Source organism: Cyprinus carpio, chromosome A3, assembly GCF_018340385.1.
Source record: "Cyprinus carpio isolate SPL01 chromosome A3, ASM1834038v1, whole genome shotgun sequence".
Taxonomy (NCBI): Eukaryota; Metazoa; Chordata; class Actinopteri; order Cypriniformes; family Cyprinidae; genus Cyprinus; species Cyprinus carpio.
The window spans coordinates 27,800,088-27,814,596 of NC_056574.1; the positions used below are offsets into that span (position 1 = coordinate 27,800,088).

Here is a 14,509-nt window from a genome sequence, read left to right on the forward strand (position 1 = left end):
TCCATCAGTCAATTTCTTTTATTGTCAGCTATATCAGACATCTTACCAGACAAGCAACATTCAAGACAGGACAAAATACACTGAGCCATTTTAACCTAGTGATTCAGTTAATGGACAGTCACTACATCAAAATTTGTTTATTTATTTACAATATTTTGTATCCCAGCTCCATAACTGCACATATACATTATAATAGAGCACATCTGATACATAACCTATATAATATGTTGATTGTATTGTAGCTTTCCTTTTTTAGGAGTTTCAACAAAAAAAGTTTCCTGACTCAGAAAGCACTACAACACCTTTAAATGCAAAATACATAATTAATATTATTATTTTTAACAGTTATTTTCATAATAAATTTGTAAAGATACTTTGTGTACTTGATTATATTACATCTTTGTCATTAAATAAAAAATATGCTGGTTTTATATATTCAGGTACATAATTCTGAACATTTTTTTTCATAATTAAAAAAAAAAAAGAAATAACACAATGCTGCTGCTCTAGAGCAAGAGTTATTACAGTAAATATGATCAAAAAATCATAATTTTTCAATGTTATCAATTGAAATGATAAAAAAGATTGTCAGAGAACAATACTAGGTGTGCTACAAAGGAACTCATTAGCATACATAATTATGAATAATATTTCCACAAGTGACATACTGGCATACTATGTACATTAAATGTACATAATGTAATACAGTATGTATATTGAGCACTGCTGTTCAGTTGGCTCGTTTGGGGCCAAATTTATTTTTATTTTTGATACAATTGTATTTTTGAAACATAAAAAAAAACAATTTATTTTATTTGGATGAATTTGTCTGTCCTTTATCAGATTTACAAATAACCAATTATCTTGGATCACAGGCAAGTGATTTCGTCTAGGAATTGTAAAATCAAAATGCTTAATTTTTTTTTTAATAAAACAAAGGGCTACCTACAGCATTCATTGGATCTTGACCTTACAACTTACACTCCGAGTGTGTGTGCATCCATGTTGAAACAACAAAATTCTAATTTCTGATTGGCTGGAGAGTTTAACTCTGTATAACTCCAGACTGCCATGAACTATAATTGTCAATTAATTGTAGACAGCCGGACAAGTTATCCCTTACTTCTTCCAGCGTGAGAAATACAAGGTGGGGTGTATGAACTGGTTGAAATCTCACAGTGAATGCATGAGGCTTGAGAACCCTGTATGCTATTTAAGCTGTGCTTATGTGTCCAAATACTGTTTGGGGCCACTGTATATATGAAATGTTGCCTTTCTTTAAAGAAACATACCTTAAACCTTAAATAACATAATCACAGCTGCACGTAATCATAGCTCAAAAAATAAATACATTAAAAAATTTTCAATATTTTTTTATTCTCTGTATTACCATTCAGTTTGTCTCTTGGTACACTCTATGCCTAGCAATGCACAGACTTATTTAATCCCAGACCTGATATTGTTCAAAATGATCTTTTAAGATCCTTGGACAATTGACAAAATGGCAGCAGAGAGCTATCAATGCAATCTAGGTTAAGGGTTAACGAAATCTTCCACCTGTAGCACCTACACTTTACCAACATAGACACTGTGATCTTTAGAAGCATTTAGTTTGGTCAGGTTTTGTTGCATGTGTGGCCAATATTAAGCTTGTTAGTTTCTATGACTGCTTTAGAGACAAAGTTCCATCAGTTTAGTTGAGATTCATTTTCACAGATTTCGATTTAGTGTACTAAACCAATCAGTGAAGTCTTTTATTTAATAACAGACACCATCCACGGTTTGCTCAGGATGGACACACATCTGTAGACCAATCAAATTGATCATCCCCAAACCCATAAGCCCAAAACTGAATCTTGTGCCACAGCCTCTGCAAAATATCATAATCATGTTAAATCAACAAGGGGTTCTTATAGCACCAAACAAACCCCTGAATTCCTTTCAGCCTGTTATGGCCCCCATATTCTACCCCAAGTGCCCAAAATAAGTTCCCATTTGTCCTTTTCACGTTTTTTTTTTTTGCCCCATGTAACCCTGTCAGCCTAGCTGGTTAAGGCTGTTGTGTACATCCTTATACTTGACCTTAGTAGTCTTGGTTCTGGTATCCACCAGAGCCGTCATAATTAGCCTCCATGTCAGCGTTGTATCCAGTGTACTCTGTGGCTGCAGCAGGTGCTCCTGCGGGATCTTGGCTGGGATCAGTATAGTCCTGAGAGAAGAGAGATGAACTCGCTCCTAACTTGTACCTCTGGAATGCGAAAAAAGCTTGACCAGCCTTTAGGAAAATGAAGATGTCAGGAGGAGGTTTAAAGGGTGGGATCAGGGGGAATTGCAATCAATATTACAGGATTATGGCAACAGGAGAGGAGGAAATTGAAGAAAGTGAATAAAATGGTATCAGTTAAGGAAATCAGGTAAGAATTAAATGAAAGGAGTTGATGAGAATGACATGATGGGACAGAGAGGGAGAAAAAAAAACAGAGAAAAGCATTAGTTTGATTAAAATGATTAAGATTAAATGGTTAGTCAGCTTTAAGATTAACTGATCATGAAATGCCATGACAACAATAGAAGTGAATGAGCATTTAACGTAAGTCGGTCAGTGTATCAGGCCACAAATCCTGTAGACAATCTTGCATAATGTTACAAAACAATTCTGTAAAGAGCTCAGCTGAACGATACATGTGCAACTGGTGCCCCCTAGTCAATTAAAACTGTAACTGCAATTTAAAAACAATCATTTAGACAGGAAAGCACTGATTTTCTGGCACACAAAGTTGGAAAGTTTGGGGTTAGGAAGATTTGTTAATGTTTTTGAAGGAAGTCTCTTATGCTCAACAAGGCAGTATTTATTTGATCAAAAATATTATAAAATGGTAATTTTGTGAAATATTATTACAATTTAAAATAACTGTTTCCTATCATATATATATATATATATATATATATATATATATATATATATATATATATATATTTAAATGTAATCTATACTTATGATGCAAAGCTATTTTTTTCAGCATCATTACTCCAGTCTTCAGTGTCAAATGATCTTTTTAGATATTTTAGATCAGTCTAATATGCTGATATGCTGCTCAAGAAATATTTCTCTTTTTATGTTGAAAACACTTGTACTGCTTAATATTTTTGTGAAAACTGTGATACATTTTATTTAGCATTCTTTAGATGTAGAGAAAGTTCAAACTGACAGCATTTATTTGTAATAGAAAGAATTTCTAACATTATAAATAAATTCACTTCCAGGTTTGGTATGTAATTCAATGCATCCTTGCTGAAAAAAACCCCAAACATTAATTTCTTTCAAAAAAATCTTAATGAACACACATTTTTGAAAAGTAGTGTACCTTTAACCCCAGTCTTTACTTGTATGATAAATGGTGAAATAGACTGAAAGGTGAAAATCAGATCACCTTACTGTAGATCATGTTGTCATAATTTAATAATTCCAACTAGATATGTGTATTATTTTATTTAAAACTCTTCCCAGTTTGTACAAGGAAGTTCAGGGCTTGATATGGCACTGCAATAAAAAACAACATATATCATATCAAAAAACATTCCATCTTCATTGGTATCTATGACTGTGAGATTTGTAGTTGATGTCTATGGCATAGTAAACAAATAAGTATGTGTGGGGTAAATGTTAGACAAATGGAGGTGGTGTATGAGGGGTGAACAGTTTGTCATATTCCTCTTCAAATGAGACTTTCTTTAGGCGCTCCAGGGCCAGCAGCGAAAGAACACCCTAAAGAAAAACAGATTGACCAGAGCCAACGATCAACAGAAAGAATGATGTCAAAAAACATTTCAACAACACTGGGTTAATCCTATCAGTGCAGCTGGGTGGTTTCTGTAAGAGAAGTGATTTGAGGAATTATAGGTTAGATGCAAAATCTGCAAACAGAGAAGCAATGATTACTGGGCTAAATAAGTAAATTCTCTGGAAAAGAAGCTAGAGAGCAAAGTACAGAAAGAAGATTAGTGAATGAAGCCATGTGGATCAGAAGCACAGGTCATGTACAGTGGTTCATGTTCACAGGGCAGTTATTGAGAAGAAAGCATGACATGCATGTAATCTAATAAAATGTAATTATTAGATGAAAAACTTAAAATGCTTTAATGAAGATTAGAAATATTACCTTGGCAACTAACTAAAATAAATACGTTTAAGTACTAAAAAATATTAAAAACTATAATTGAATGAAAACTTAAAATATAAAAAAGCTAATTTAAAATATTAATAAATATTATTTAAGTATATAAGTAATACAAATATTACTGGTTCATCACCAATGCAATCTGGTGTAATAAAAGGCCTTGGGAAGAAGAAGGGCCATCATCTATATAATAAAATTATATAATAAAAAAAGAAAAGAAAATGTAGACATTGAATCTCACAAATCAAATATGATTCAGATCAATTAGATTTTGTAGCAAACATTTACTTTAGATGAAAAATTACAGAAGAATTATATATAATTAAGTCAGTACAGACCCAAGTAAATATGGAGAAGAAGGCGAAGGTGATGGCCGCTCTGGCTGCGTCTCCACCCTCTTTGAGGGGGTTATCTTCTGGTTTAGCCACCTGCCACTGATTGGCCAGGAAACAGAATCCCACAAACCACACGAAAGACCAGAAGGCTGGGAGAAAAATGGGAAAGGTGCAGAATTTCAGGTCAATAAATGCTTTTGAAAACAAATAAATCCAAAACAGAGTGATAGCATAATCTAACGGTGCTCTAATTAAAACAGTCGATTTATATTAACAGGCATACATGGTGCTACTACACCACAAATTCAGCATAGCACTGTAGTAAGTCTAGCAGAAGTTACATTTTTCCAACAGAGGGCAGTGCAGCTTAAGGTCATGCTGTGGTAGAAGAAGTAGATCTAGATCAGACTTTAGGAGTGCTTTTGAGTCAAGAAGACCTTAAAACCAATTGTATATGGGAAACATCACCTTCTAAGAGACATATAAAACCATTCATAGGTGTTCAAATAAATAAGACGCAGTGTGTGGTTTCTATACAATAAATGTATCATCTTAGTCATATTAAATATTAATGTAATACTTGCATTGTATCAGCAGTTTACCTGAAATGCCAATATCAGCTAACACAGCCTTCTTGCGGTCTTTAACACTGCTTATCTGAGGAAAGTAGACATCCAGTGCCATAAAAGCGGCACAGCAGAGGAAGGCCAGGGCTCCCATACCCACGGCATAGTTACAGGCATTCTGGTTACGGTTAAAGATGCAATGCTCCTCCACCTCGTCCGGACGGTTCACATAGCCCTCATTAGCAATGCATCCAAAGATCACAATGGAAAAGATCTGGGAAGGGGAATAAAAAGAAGAACATGAGAATTTGTGTAAAGGTGATATGGACTTACCACACTTTTATTTATAACCATGGGTTATATTGTTCATACTTTACCCTGGGTTAGTCATTATTAGTCTTAGGTAGTCAGGTTTTGGGATTTCGTACTGTACATGTGTTACAATTATACATTGACAAGACACTTTCATCCAAAGCGACTAGTAAAAATGATGGACATATCCTAAAAAAGTATGCTAGATTAGTACACAGGTTGGAGAAGAGGTGAAATGTAAGGTCCCAGGTTAATACAAGTGCTTTTGAGGAAGAACTAATCACTGGATTTGCAAAAGGTTCAATTTAGCAGAATCAAATCTTTGAAATACAGTGAGTGTTGTTTGAGAAGTAATTAAACTAGATACCTACAAACAGAACTTTATTTTTGCCTTGTTTTCTTTGTTGCAATACTAAAAGAATCAGTAATTTAATAATAATTTAAATAATAAATAAAATGAACTAAAAATAACTTTGGGGCAGATAAATATTGTTTGCAGATGCATTCTATCATCACAGAAAGCATTGAGCATGTGTATGTATTACATTGTTGATTGTTGTTACCGGGTTTGTTTTCTTACAGGGAAGATTTGACACTTCCATAATAATAAGTGCCTTTTTGTTTTCAGATGGGCCCATGTTCTCATTTTGGCTCCAGAGGAATAGTCAGTCTCAAGAGAATCGAGGCAATTTTTGGCAAAGTCTGATGTTTTAACAGCTGTGCATCTGTCCAATATGTCTGAATGTGTGAGAGTGAAAGAGAGAGACACTTCATTACTCCACTCATGCAATTAAGTTAAAATGCTCTTGGCTACCAGCAAATCATCCCATAGTCGTTCCCTAATTGCCAGCTACAAGCCCATGATTTAATCCCGAGTATCAGCTTTATATTAAAACTTATGTTAAGAGGTGTGGCAACATCAAATCAAATAAACACTGAATCTCTAAGATACAGGTTCAATGGCTCATTCAAACCTTTATCTAAATCTTATTAAGCACATATAAATAATATATCATCACGGCTGACTTATGGTTAACTTAAGGTATAAGCAAGCCCTATAGTATAGTATAATAATATAGGACTTTCAGCTCTGTTTATCTTATTTTAACGTTTAAAACCATTCCATGGGATTTACTTCCAAAATCAGCACTTAACAGTGTTTCCTGCATTGCATTTTAGAAGTAAAATTTTGAAGAAAAAAAAAAAAGTTGTGAATTGTGAATGTAGAATAAAAAAGACAACTTCAAAATAATGGCAAGAAATGTCTTTCTATTGAGATATTTTTACCGGATGAATGCAAAACGAACATGCAAACAATGGAGTCAGATTCACAAACTAATGACACTATGACCCAGTGTCTTTTTTTAGTTCATCAGAATCATAAAGTATACCCAATGTAGTCAGATTCATGATTCATTTGACTCTTTTGAACTGCTTCTTTACAGTGAATCAAAAACATATACAGCATGACCAGTGTAGTCTGATTCATGAACAAATGACAATTAATCAACATCTTGATTTCAACATATAGCCTATCTTCATTTCTTTTTTGTTTTGCCCACCCGATCATCTAAGTGAACATGAATAAGACTGTAAACGCAAACATGATTTTTATGTTAGAGATGATAAAGCAGTATGACTGCATACTGATTGTCCATATGACGTGTTGCTAAAGACATGCAAGATTTTGTGATACATTTCTCTCTCTTGAGTCTGTGAATTCAAGTGTATGGTCAAGTGTTCTGCCTGCCTTTAATTAGCTGTCTGGATCACAAGGGCCCATGGCCAATGAGAGCATGAAAGCAAGCATTGTAACAGGCAGCATGCCTGATCTGGATCTTGTGATTGCCAGGAGCAAGGCTTCACGTGCTCCCAGTTTCAACATGACTGGAGTGTTTTAGGCACATGTCGGTGAAATGAGCAATATTAATGTTTAACACTTTTTTGGATTTTTTTTTAAGTTATTGGTAAAAAATGCACAAAATAGTTCCTTGTCCTGGTTGTCATCTTGTTTATATCGTGACAACCAGGTTTTCTAGTCTCTTTAAATGAAACCATAAGCTGACAAACCCATTCTTGCACATTTTCTATATTTAACATTTATTTCATCATACGCCCAAGCACATTTCTTCTCTTTTCACCTGCTAATTCTATACAATATTTTATACAAGGCTTGTCACGTTGAACATAAATATTACAAAAATATTTGACTCTCTATTTTTGTATTGATTTATATTGCGCTGTGTTATATCGCATTTACTTCTATTTTCCATTATGTGATTTTTGTTTAATGCTGTAACGCCTCAATTTCCCAGAGTGGCTTAATAAAGTGCTACCCTATCCTAAATATTACATAGAAGTCACATTTTGTAGAGTTTAGCACATACCATAAGGGGATTAATAGGGGATTAAACTTAATAATATTTTATTGGTTTTCATTGGTCTTCATTGTAATTTTTGGTCCTTCAATCATCCAGACATATCAGCTGGGGCTCGTTTGTGCAGCAACTATGGCTCATCCACCAATAAATCAATCAACACCTTGAAAGGAAGAGAAACCGCTATTCAATAGGGCTCTTTACACAAAGCACAGTGACCGCTTGTGTAATGTTAGATAGAGGGCAGGACAATAATGACAGGTTAAAATAAAGCTAATTAATCTACAGCTCATCAGTGATGCTCTGACATCAATTAAAACAAGTTAGAAAAATGAAAATGGGAATTCTGTTATCTACAAAACAGTATTTTGAATGAATTATTTGGTCCAGTTCTGAATGATTCATTGATTAATTTGGGCTGGTCCGATTCTTGACTGAATATAGACTTACATTTTGGTATGTTTCTTACACAAAAGATGGCCTCAATGGTCTTATGCATATGGGCCATTTTTGTGATTCTTTTATGGTGTATTTGCATTCATTTTGCATCCATTTATTATAATTGCATTAAAAAAGTGCAATCATTCTACTTCACTGATAGTTTGGATAGTGTACGTTTTTGTTAAAAGGATGTCTTTTTGACCACTAAAAAGACACGGTGTGCCCCTCGTCATTTTTCTCTTTTTCTCAGTCCTTTACATGCCTGCCTCGCTTTGCCTCTCTCTCTCCCCTCCCCCTCCAATCCCTCGCTTTTAATCTTCCTGACCTTGTGTTCACTATGCGGGAAAGAGAGATCACGAGAGAGGGAGAAAGACTGAGTCATAAGACTACAGATGAAGACCACCTATACATCTCAAGTGCTCCCCCACACAGCCAACCTGACCACTGCTTCACAGCATTCAGAAATCATGAGTCTATGACCTGAGAAACAACAATAGGATATTCATTAGCATCAGTCATATGTAGAGCAATAGATCTGCTGTGCTATAAACAGGAAAATTAAATTAAACTGCACTAACTGCTCTGGTACTTTGGTAAATAGCATACTTCATGTCAAAGATATTTTAATAGCACCTACAAAAGCTAATATGGTGATATTGTCATATATATTCTGACATAACTGATTCCAGACTCAGTGATTCTCTGTATTATCACTCTAAATGTTTACTTTAGCCTTCCTGTTGAGTGTTCATGTAATAAAATATTTTAATAAAAATAAATGTTGGTCAACACTTTTTGTATATATTTCTATGTATTATAATATTGGTGCATATGAATGAAAATTATTCCTTTATTTTTCCCCTTTAGAACATTTATGTTTATATCTATTTTATCTCAAATAAGAGTGCAAGACAGTAAATGCTGATTAGATATGAGACAGTGCATGATTAAACAGTGAAACATTGCTACAATATCACAACGAGACAATGGAAGATCCTGCCAGGAAATAAATGAATCACAAGGGATAAAGAGGCTCTGCAAACGATATTTTCCCTCATAAACGACATAATGACTTACAGGAAAAAAGGTGGACATATGGAGAGAGATGGAGAATATGCCACCCTGCAGCAGAATTCAGCTGTGCCATTATTCCCAGAACGGTCTACAGTACGTGCTATATTTAAAGTATCACAGAACAGGACAGAGCAGGCAGGGTTTTCACCATAAAACATATTCTTTGAAAAAAAAGAAAAAAAGAGAAAAAAGTAATTCCAATAGACGAGCTAGAAAATGATGTGGTATTGTAATTTATTGTAAAACAGACTGCAGTTAGATGCTGGATGAATACAGTGTGGCAGCATGGGAGAATAAATGAATGAACTGTTTTTTAATGCCCATGTTTTCAAACCCTGTCTGTGAAATATGTGTCAGTCAGTGAGGGTTCCTGTGGAAAAGAGACTGCTTATGCAAGGTCAAAAATCCAAAAGATCATCATTTTTACAGCGAGAAACTGTTTACAAACAAGAAATGAGGAAAGATGCCGAGTCTTAATCAGACACAATGCATCATGTTATCTACCAGAACTGAATCATGACTAAGGAGTTCACTTCACTCTCATGTTGCAGTTCATAGAAAGAGAGAGAGACTGACAAATGACACAGGTTCAAATCCAGAAATATTCCAGAGGCAATCCCATTAATGCCTTTGACGGTTTACTCTTTTTTATTTTCCTCAAAGTGAGCCTGTTAGTATCCAGCCTCAAGTCTCAGATAGTTGTCATGCCAACGCAGAAGCAGCACTCACTCAGCCAATCAGATTATGAATCAGACGAACACACCTCCAATCCATCCTGAAGATTCCACACAACAGACTGCACACACACACACACACACACACACACACACACACACACACACACACACACACACACACACACACACACACACACACACACACTAACATGCAGGCAAATCAACAGTTGGATGCCTCTTAAAGGTGAAGGGTGGCATTTCTGTGCATACAGGAACTTATAGGAGGAGGAAAAAAAAATCGATTCACTTATTAAATAACGTGATTTTGTAGGAGCAGAGAAGGTAGCAGTTGACTGCAAGAGCGGTGCAGCACCTGGACAGTTCACAGGGCAGGCTTGTAATGGGAGAAACATTAAGAATGAAGCTTACTTGACAAAAAAAAAAAAAAAAAAAGGCACAAAAACAAGAATCAATTTTTAATCAAATCATCACAGCATGAGTAGTTTCGAATCAAATCATGTGATTCCAAAAGATTCCCACCCATACAATAATTGCATGCATTTTTCCTGAACACTCTCTCTATCCTCCATTGGATGGACTAACAGGAAATCCTGCCTCAAACTGGCAGAGTCCCGCAACCTCGGCACATATGCTCTGGTTCTGCCCAAGTTTACATGGATATTGGGTTTCAAATATTTGAGACAATATCTCAGGTGGTTGGGATAATAATCAAACCCGTAGCGACAACAGCACTCTTTGGTACACTCCCTTACTAGTTCATCACAGGTTACAAGGCAGATTTTGAGGCCTTTGTATGACTTCTGGATAGATGTTCGATTCTAATGCATTGGAAACCATCTACGTTGCCTACCCACTCAATGTGGATTAAAGAGATTTTTCACTTTATCAAACTGGAAAAGATTAGACATTCACTGAAGGGCTCTTCCAAGAACTTTTATAAAATTTGGGGCCCTTTTCTTGAGTATATGGAAATGTATACCACCTTGCTAAACTGAAAATAATGATTTTATTCTATTTTCCCCCAGTGGGTGACCACCAGTAAAGTGCAAGTTACTTCCAAACTGTAATACATTATAGATTACTTGTTACTGTTATTTAAAAGTAATTCCTTACTTTACAGTATTACTGTCTCAGAATTGTACTGCGTTACATGACTCCTGTCATGTAAACATAGGATGCTTCGGGGGTGAATAAAACACAGGCTAATTTTCATTTTTGTGTGAACCCTTCATTCTAAAATGACAAAATGTACTGCAGAGCATTTTAAATCAGAGGGCTATATGGTGTAGCATAATGACTGTGGGCTATCCAGGCTACTAACAATATAGCTTATAATTGGCAAAGTGAAGGCTCAAGACAATGCAAGAAAGGATGACAGCCAGAATCACAAACGATCCAAATCTGTTAAAAGTATGGTAGAGCTAAAGTGATTATCTGCCAATATCTGTGAATAGCTTGGGTCTATTCATATTAGACACAACAGGACTATATGTAAACTCTAATGCCATGACAAGATGCGCATACGTCCATCTCGCGCACGTACAGTCTTCTGCCATCTTTACCCATTAGCCGATTTTCCTCTGAGCGAGGCTCCCGGGGCTTACAGCGAGCTGGGCGGGGCTAATAGCCTCGGACCACGAGCACAGAGGCCGAAATCATGCCGCGTTTCCACTGCCGGGCCAGTAGCCTTGCGGCACTCCTGTAAAACCCGCCCTAAACACGCCTTCACTGGACAACGTCACACAATTCAAAGTTCCACGGTTCCACCAGTGAGAGGGAGATGAATTAAATAATAAATCGCTAAACAAATATATCAGAAGTTGTCGTTTAGTCTTTCTTTACAAACTTGGACACCACACGCGGCTATTGACTGACCACGAACAGGAAATAGAACTTGCAGCATTTTTAATTCTTGCGGTCTTGCTGTTGTCCCCCCCCCCCCCCCCCCCCTTTTTTTTTCCTTTGAACAATTATATTTTGGGCTAAAAGTGTGTTGTAATGCAAGCATTCCTGAACATGTACCGAGTAAAATATTACTGAAAAATAATTAGTAATGCCTTTCACTACTGCGTTACAGCAAAAAGTAATGTTACTGTAATGCATTACTTTTGTAACGCGTTACTCCCAACATTGGTGACCACACTTGTATTATTTAGTGTGTAATTTTCTCTTGCTAGCTGGCACAAGTACAGAATGTTTCATTTTTTCCTTCTTTTTTTTGGTGGTGGGGGACGGGGGTTGCTGAGGGTCATTTCTGTATTCTTTTTAGGGATAACTAATTGCGCTTTAATACTTGGGGATAATTGACTGCATCTGTTATTTTGATAGTTTCTTAGTTTCCTATTTTTTTATTCAGATCCCTTTTCTTTATCCCTAGTCACGTTAAAAAGTTATGTAAAATGTATTTTTGAAATATTTAAACATTTTGTAATACTGGAAAATTCATAAATACAGTGAGGAAAAAAAAAACTAGAAAACAGAGACTAAAGTAACTACTAACAACATCCACAGTCTACACTGATCAATAATATATCTCATATGTTTATCCAAATGCCTAAACTTTTCCAATATATCCAATTCAGTCCAGTTTGTGATTACAGCAAAAGTATTTTAATAATATTTTTTATTTCATTTTATTTTATTTATTATAATATTTTTTGTTAATTTTAAGCTGATATAACATATAAATATATATATAAAAAAAAAAACTTAAAAAAAAAATGTATGAAAAGAAATGCTCAAATAAAGGACATAACAAAAGGATTAAAACATGAATAAATATACGATTTGAATGGGGCTCAGTGGAGCTTTTCTAAACCTCGTAGAGCATAACCAGAGAATTGTTTTATAATCATTTCAATGTCTTTTAGCATTCTTCTAATTTCTGTTGCCAATGAATGCCATTTTTATAAATGAGCAATGAACTCTGAGTCAGTGCTTATTTGATATTACAAGATCCTTATGTGTCGATTCTGACATGTAAATAATTTCAATTCTCGAATGATCACTCAACAACATAGCTGTGGTTTAATCACTGATTCAGACACCTGCCCACCCCCTCCCCCACATCAGCCCCCCTCTTCTAATCTCCCACCACCCCCTCACCATGTGTCTCTCCACAAAACCTTTTTATCAGCAAATAGTGCATGCATGCTCATTCATGCACGAGCTGGCTGAATAAAGATTGAGGGAATGATCAAAGAAACATTGTTTAGTTAGTTAACAGACCTTAGAAACCTCCTTTATGAATATTGAGCTTCTTAAGCTACTATCACAGCCTGGCTGTTACATGCTTTATCCTCCATATCCATTAATGGTGTCTGAGCTGTTGTTTCATTTTACAAATAAATATGTATAATTGTAATAACTATCTTACACTAGCTACAGAACATGTACAGCTAGTATTTCGGTAACATAAGGTGAGTGGTTTGTTAGTTATACAGTTCTGCCACGGACAACAGTCATTACACAGCAGTATTTGTAAACTGAATATCAAGATTGACCAATCAGAATAAAGTATTTCCTAAAATAAAAAAAATAAAAAAATAGTGTAATAGTCTATATACACAATTTTAAGAAAATCGGTCTATATCAGCTCTAGTCTCATATTTACAATACAAATGTGATGCACACTGCATTACTTTAAGGTAGGATTGTTTCTCTATATTTTCATGTACATGCCTGTTTAACTAGAGAATAAATAAAAACCAAAGCAATAAATTGCGAAAGCGCAGATTTCGGCGGCAAAGCTTTACTAGCCGTTACATGACGCTCGGGGTCGCGCTTAAATTATGCAATTAGAATCACTCTCACCCATGACACTATGCGAAGAATAGCCTGCGGTTGCTGAAAGAACGTAATTGGATCGAAGGTGCCACCAGCCTTGCCAGCCCCGTATGCCTGCTCCATCCTCAGAGGTTCCTGATTTCTCCGTGTCTAAAGGTTTTTTTTTTTTATATTTATATAGAAAGATAATTGACCTTGGTGTCAAATCAATTTATCCACGCGCTACACCTTGACTCTTCGCGCTCGTCTGTCGACCGGTCTTGCTCTTGGATGTCCGTTCGTGGAGGTTTTCTTGTAAAACGATGTCCCTTCCACTCCGTACCTCTCTCATTTCAAGGGTGGAGAGGAGACTGAGTAAACACGCATCCGGGGGAACACGAGTGCGCGCATTATGCTGTCAGGCTTGCGCACTCTCGAGGATACTTAGGCGCGCCGCCGACCACGTGCCCGCCAGACGCTGAGTAGTTAGTTACTGTGTTTACGTGGCAAGAAATACATTTGGCATAGTCGTAACGTTAGATTACTTAAGTAAACGTCAACAGCGTAAACAGCAATATTCCTAAAATTATGGAAACACATCAAAGGCCATCACATTGAATTTTAAAATGACAAATCCCTGTAACCTTGTGCCACCTAGTGACTGTCCGTAGCCCACACCCAGAGGACAAATGCTTATGTAGACACAATATTAAATAAAAATATTTATTTCGTTAACGTAAGTAAAGCCAAAAATATAGATAG

General features: G+C 35.8%; 1 protein-coding gene across 3 annotated transcripts; it reads right to left on the reverse strand.

Annotated features, from left to right (window-relative positions):
- LOC109057152 (synaptogyrin-1-like) lies at window positions 1-14,194 on the reverse strand. Of its 3 annotated transcripts, XM_042727861.1 has the most exons (5): window positions 13,796-14,194; window positions 5,116-5,353; window positions 4,517-4,662; window positions 4,312-4,361; window positions 3,090-3,766 (listed from the first exon to the last, which is right to left on the reverse strand). In XM_042727861.1, exons 1-5 carry the CDS (start codon window positions 13,889-13,891, stop codon window positions 3,733-3,735), a joined length of 564 nt encoding a protein of 187 aa, XP_042583795.1. In that variant the 5' UTR covers window positions 13,892-14,194; the 3' UTR covers window positions 3,090-3,732. The 3 variants fall into 3 exon arrangements, with proteins under 3 accessions (XP_042583783.1, XP_042583795.1, XP_042583789.1); XM_042727849.1 differs by lacking the exons at window positions 3,090-3,766; window positions 4,312-4,361 and adding an exon at window positions 1-2,275 and having other exon boundaries at window positions 13,796-14,172; XM_042727855.1 differs by lacking the exon at window positions 4,312-4,361 and having other exon boundaries at window positions 3,092-3,766; window positions 13,796-14,193.
- Between the last annotated feature and the right edge of the window lie 315 nt (window positions 14,195-14,509).

What these genes read in the sequence shown, in the direction of transcription:
- LOC109057152 (XM_042727849.1), bottom strand. Translation starts at nt 13,891, where the DNA reads ATGGAGCAGGCATACGGGGCTGGCAAGGCTGGTGGCACCTTCGATCCA. An exon ending in TTCTTCGCATAGTGTCATGG is followed by an intron (nt 5,354 to 13,795) that starts GTGAGAGTGATT and finishes TCCCCTTCCCAG; the next exon opens with ATCTTTTCCATTGTGATCTT. An exon ending in TCTTCTCCATATTTACTTGG is followed by an intron (nt 2,276 to 4,516) that starts GTCTGTACTGAC and finishes ATTTTCCTAAAG; the next exon opens with GCTGGTCAAGCTTTTTTCGC.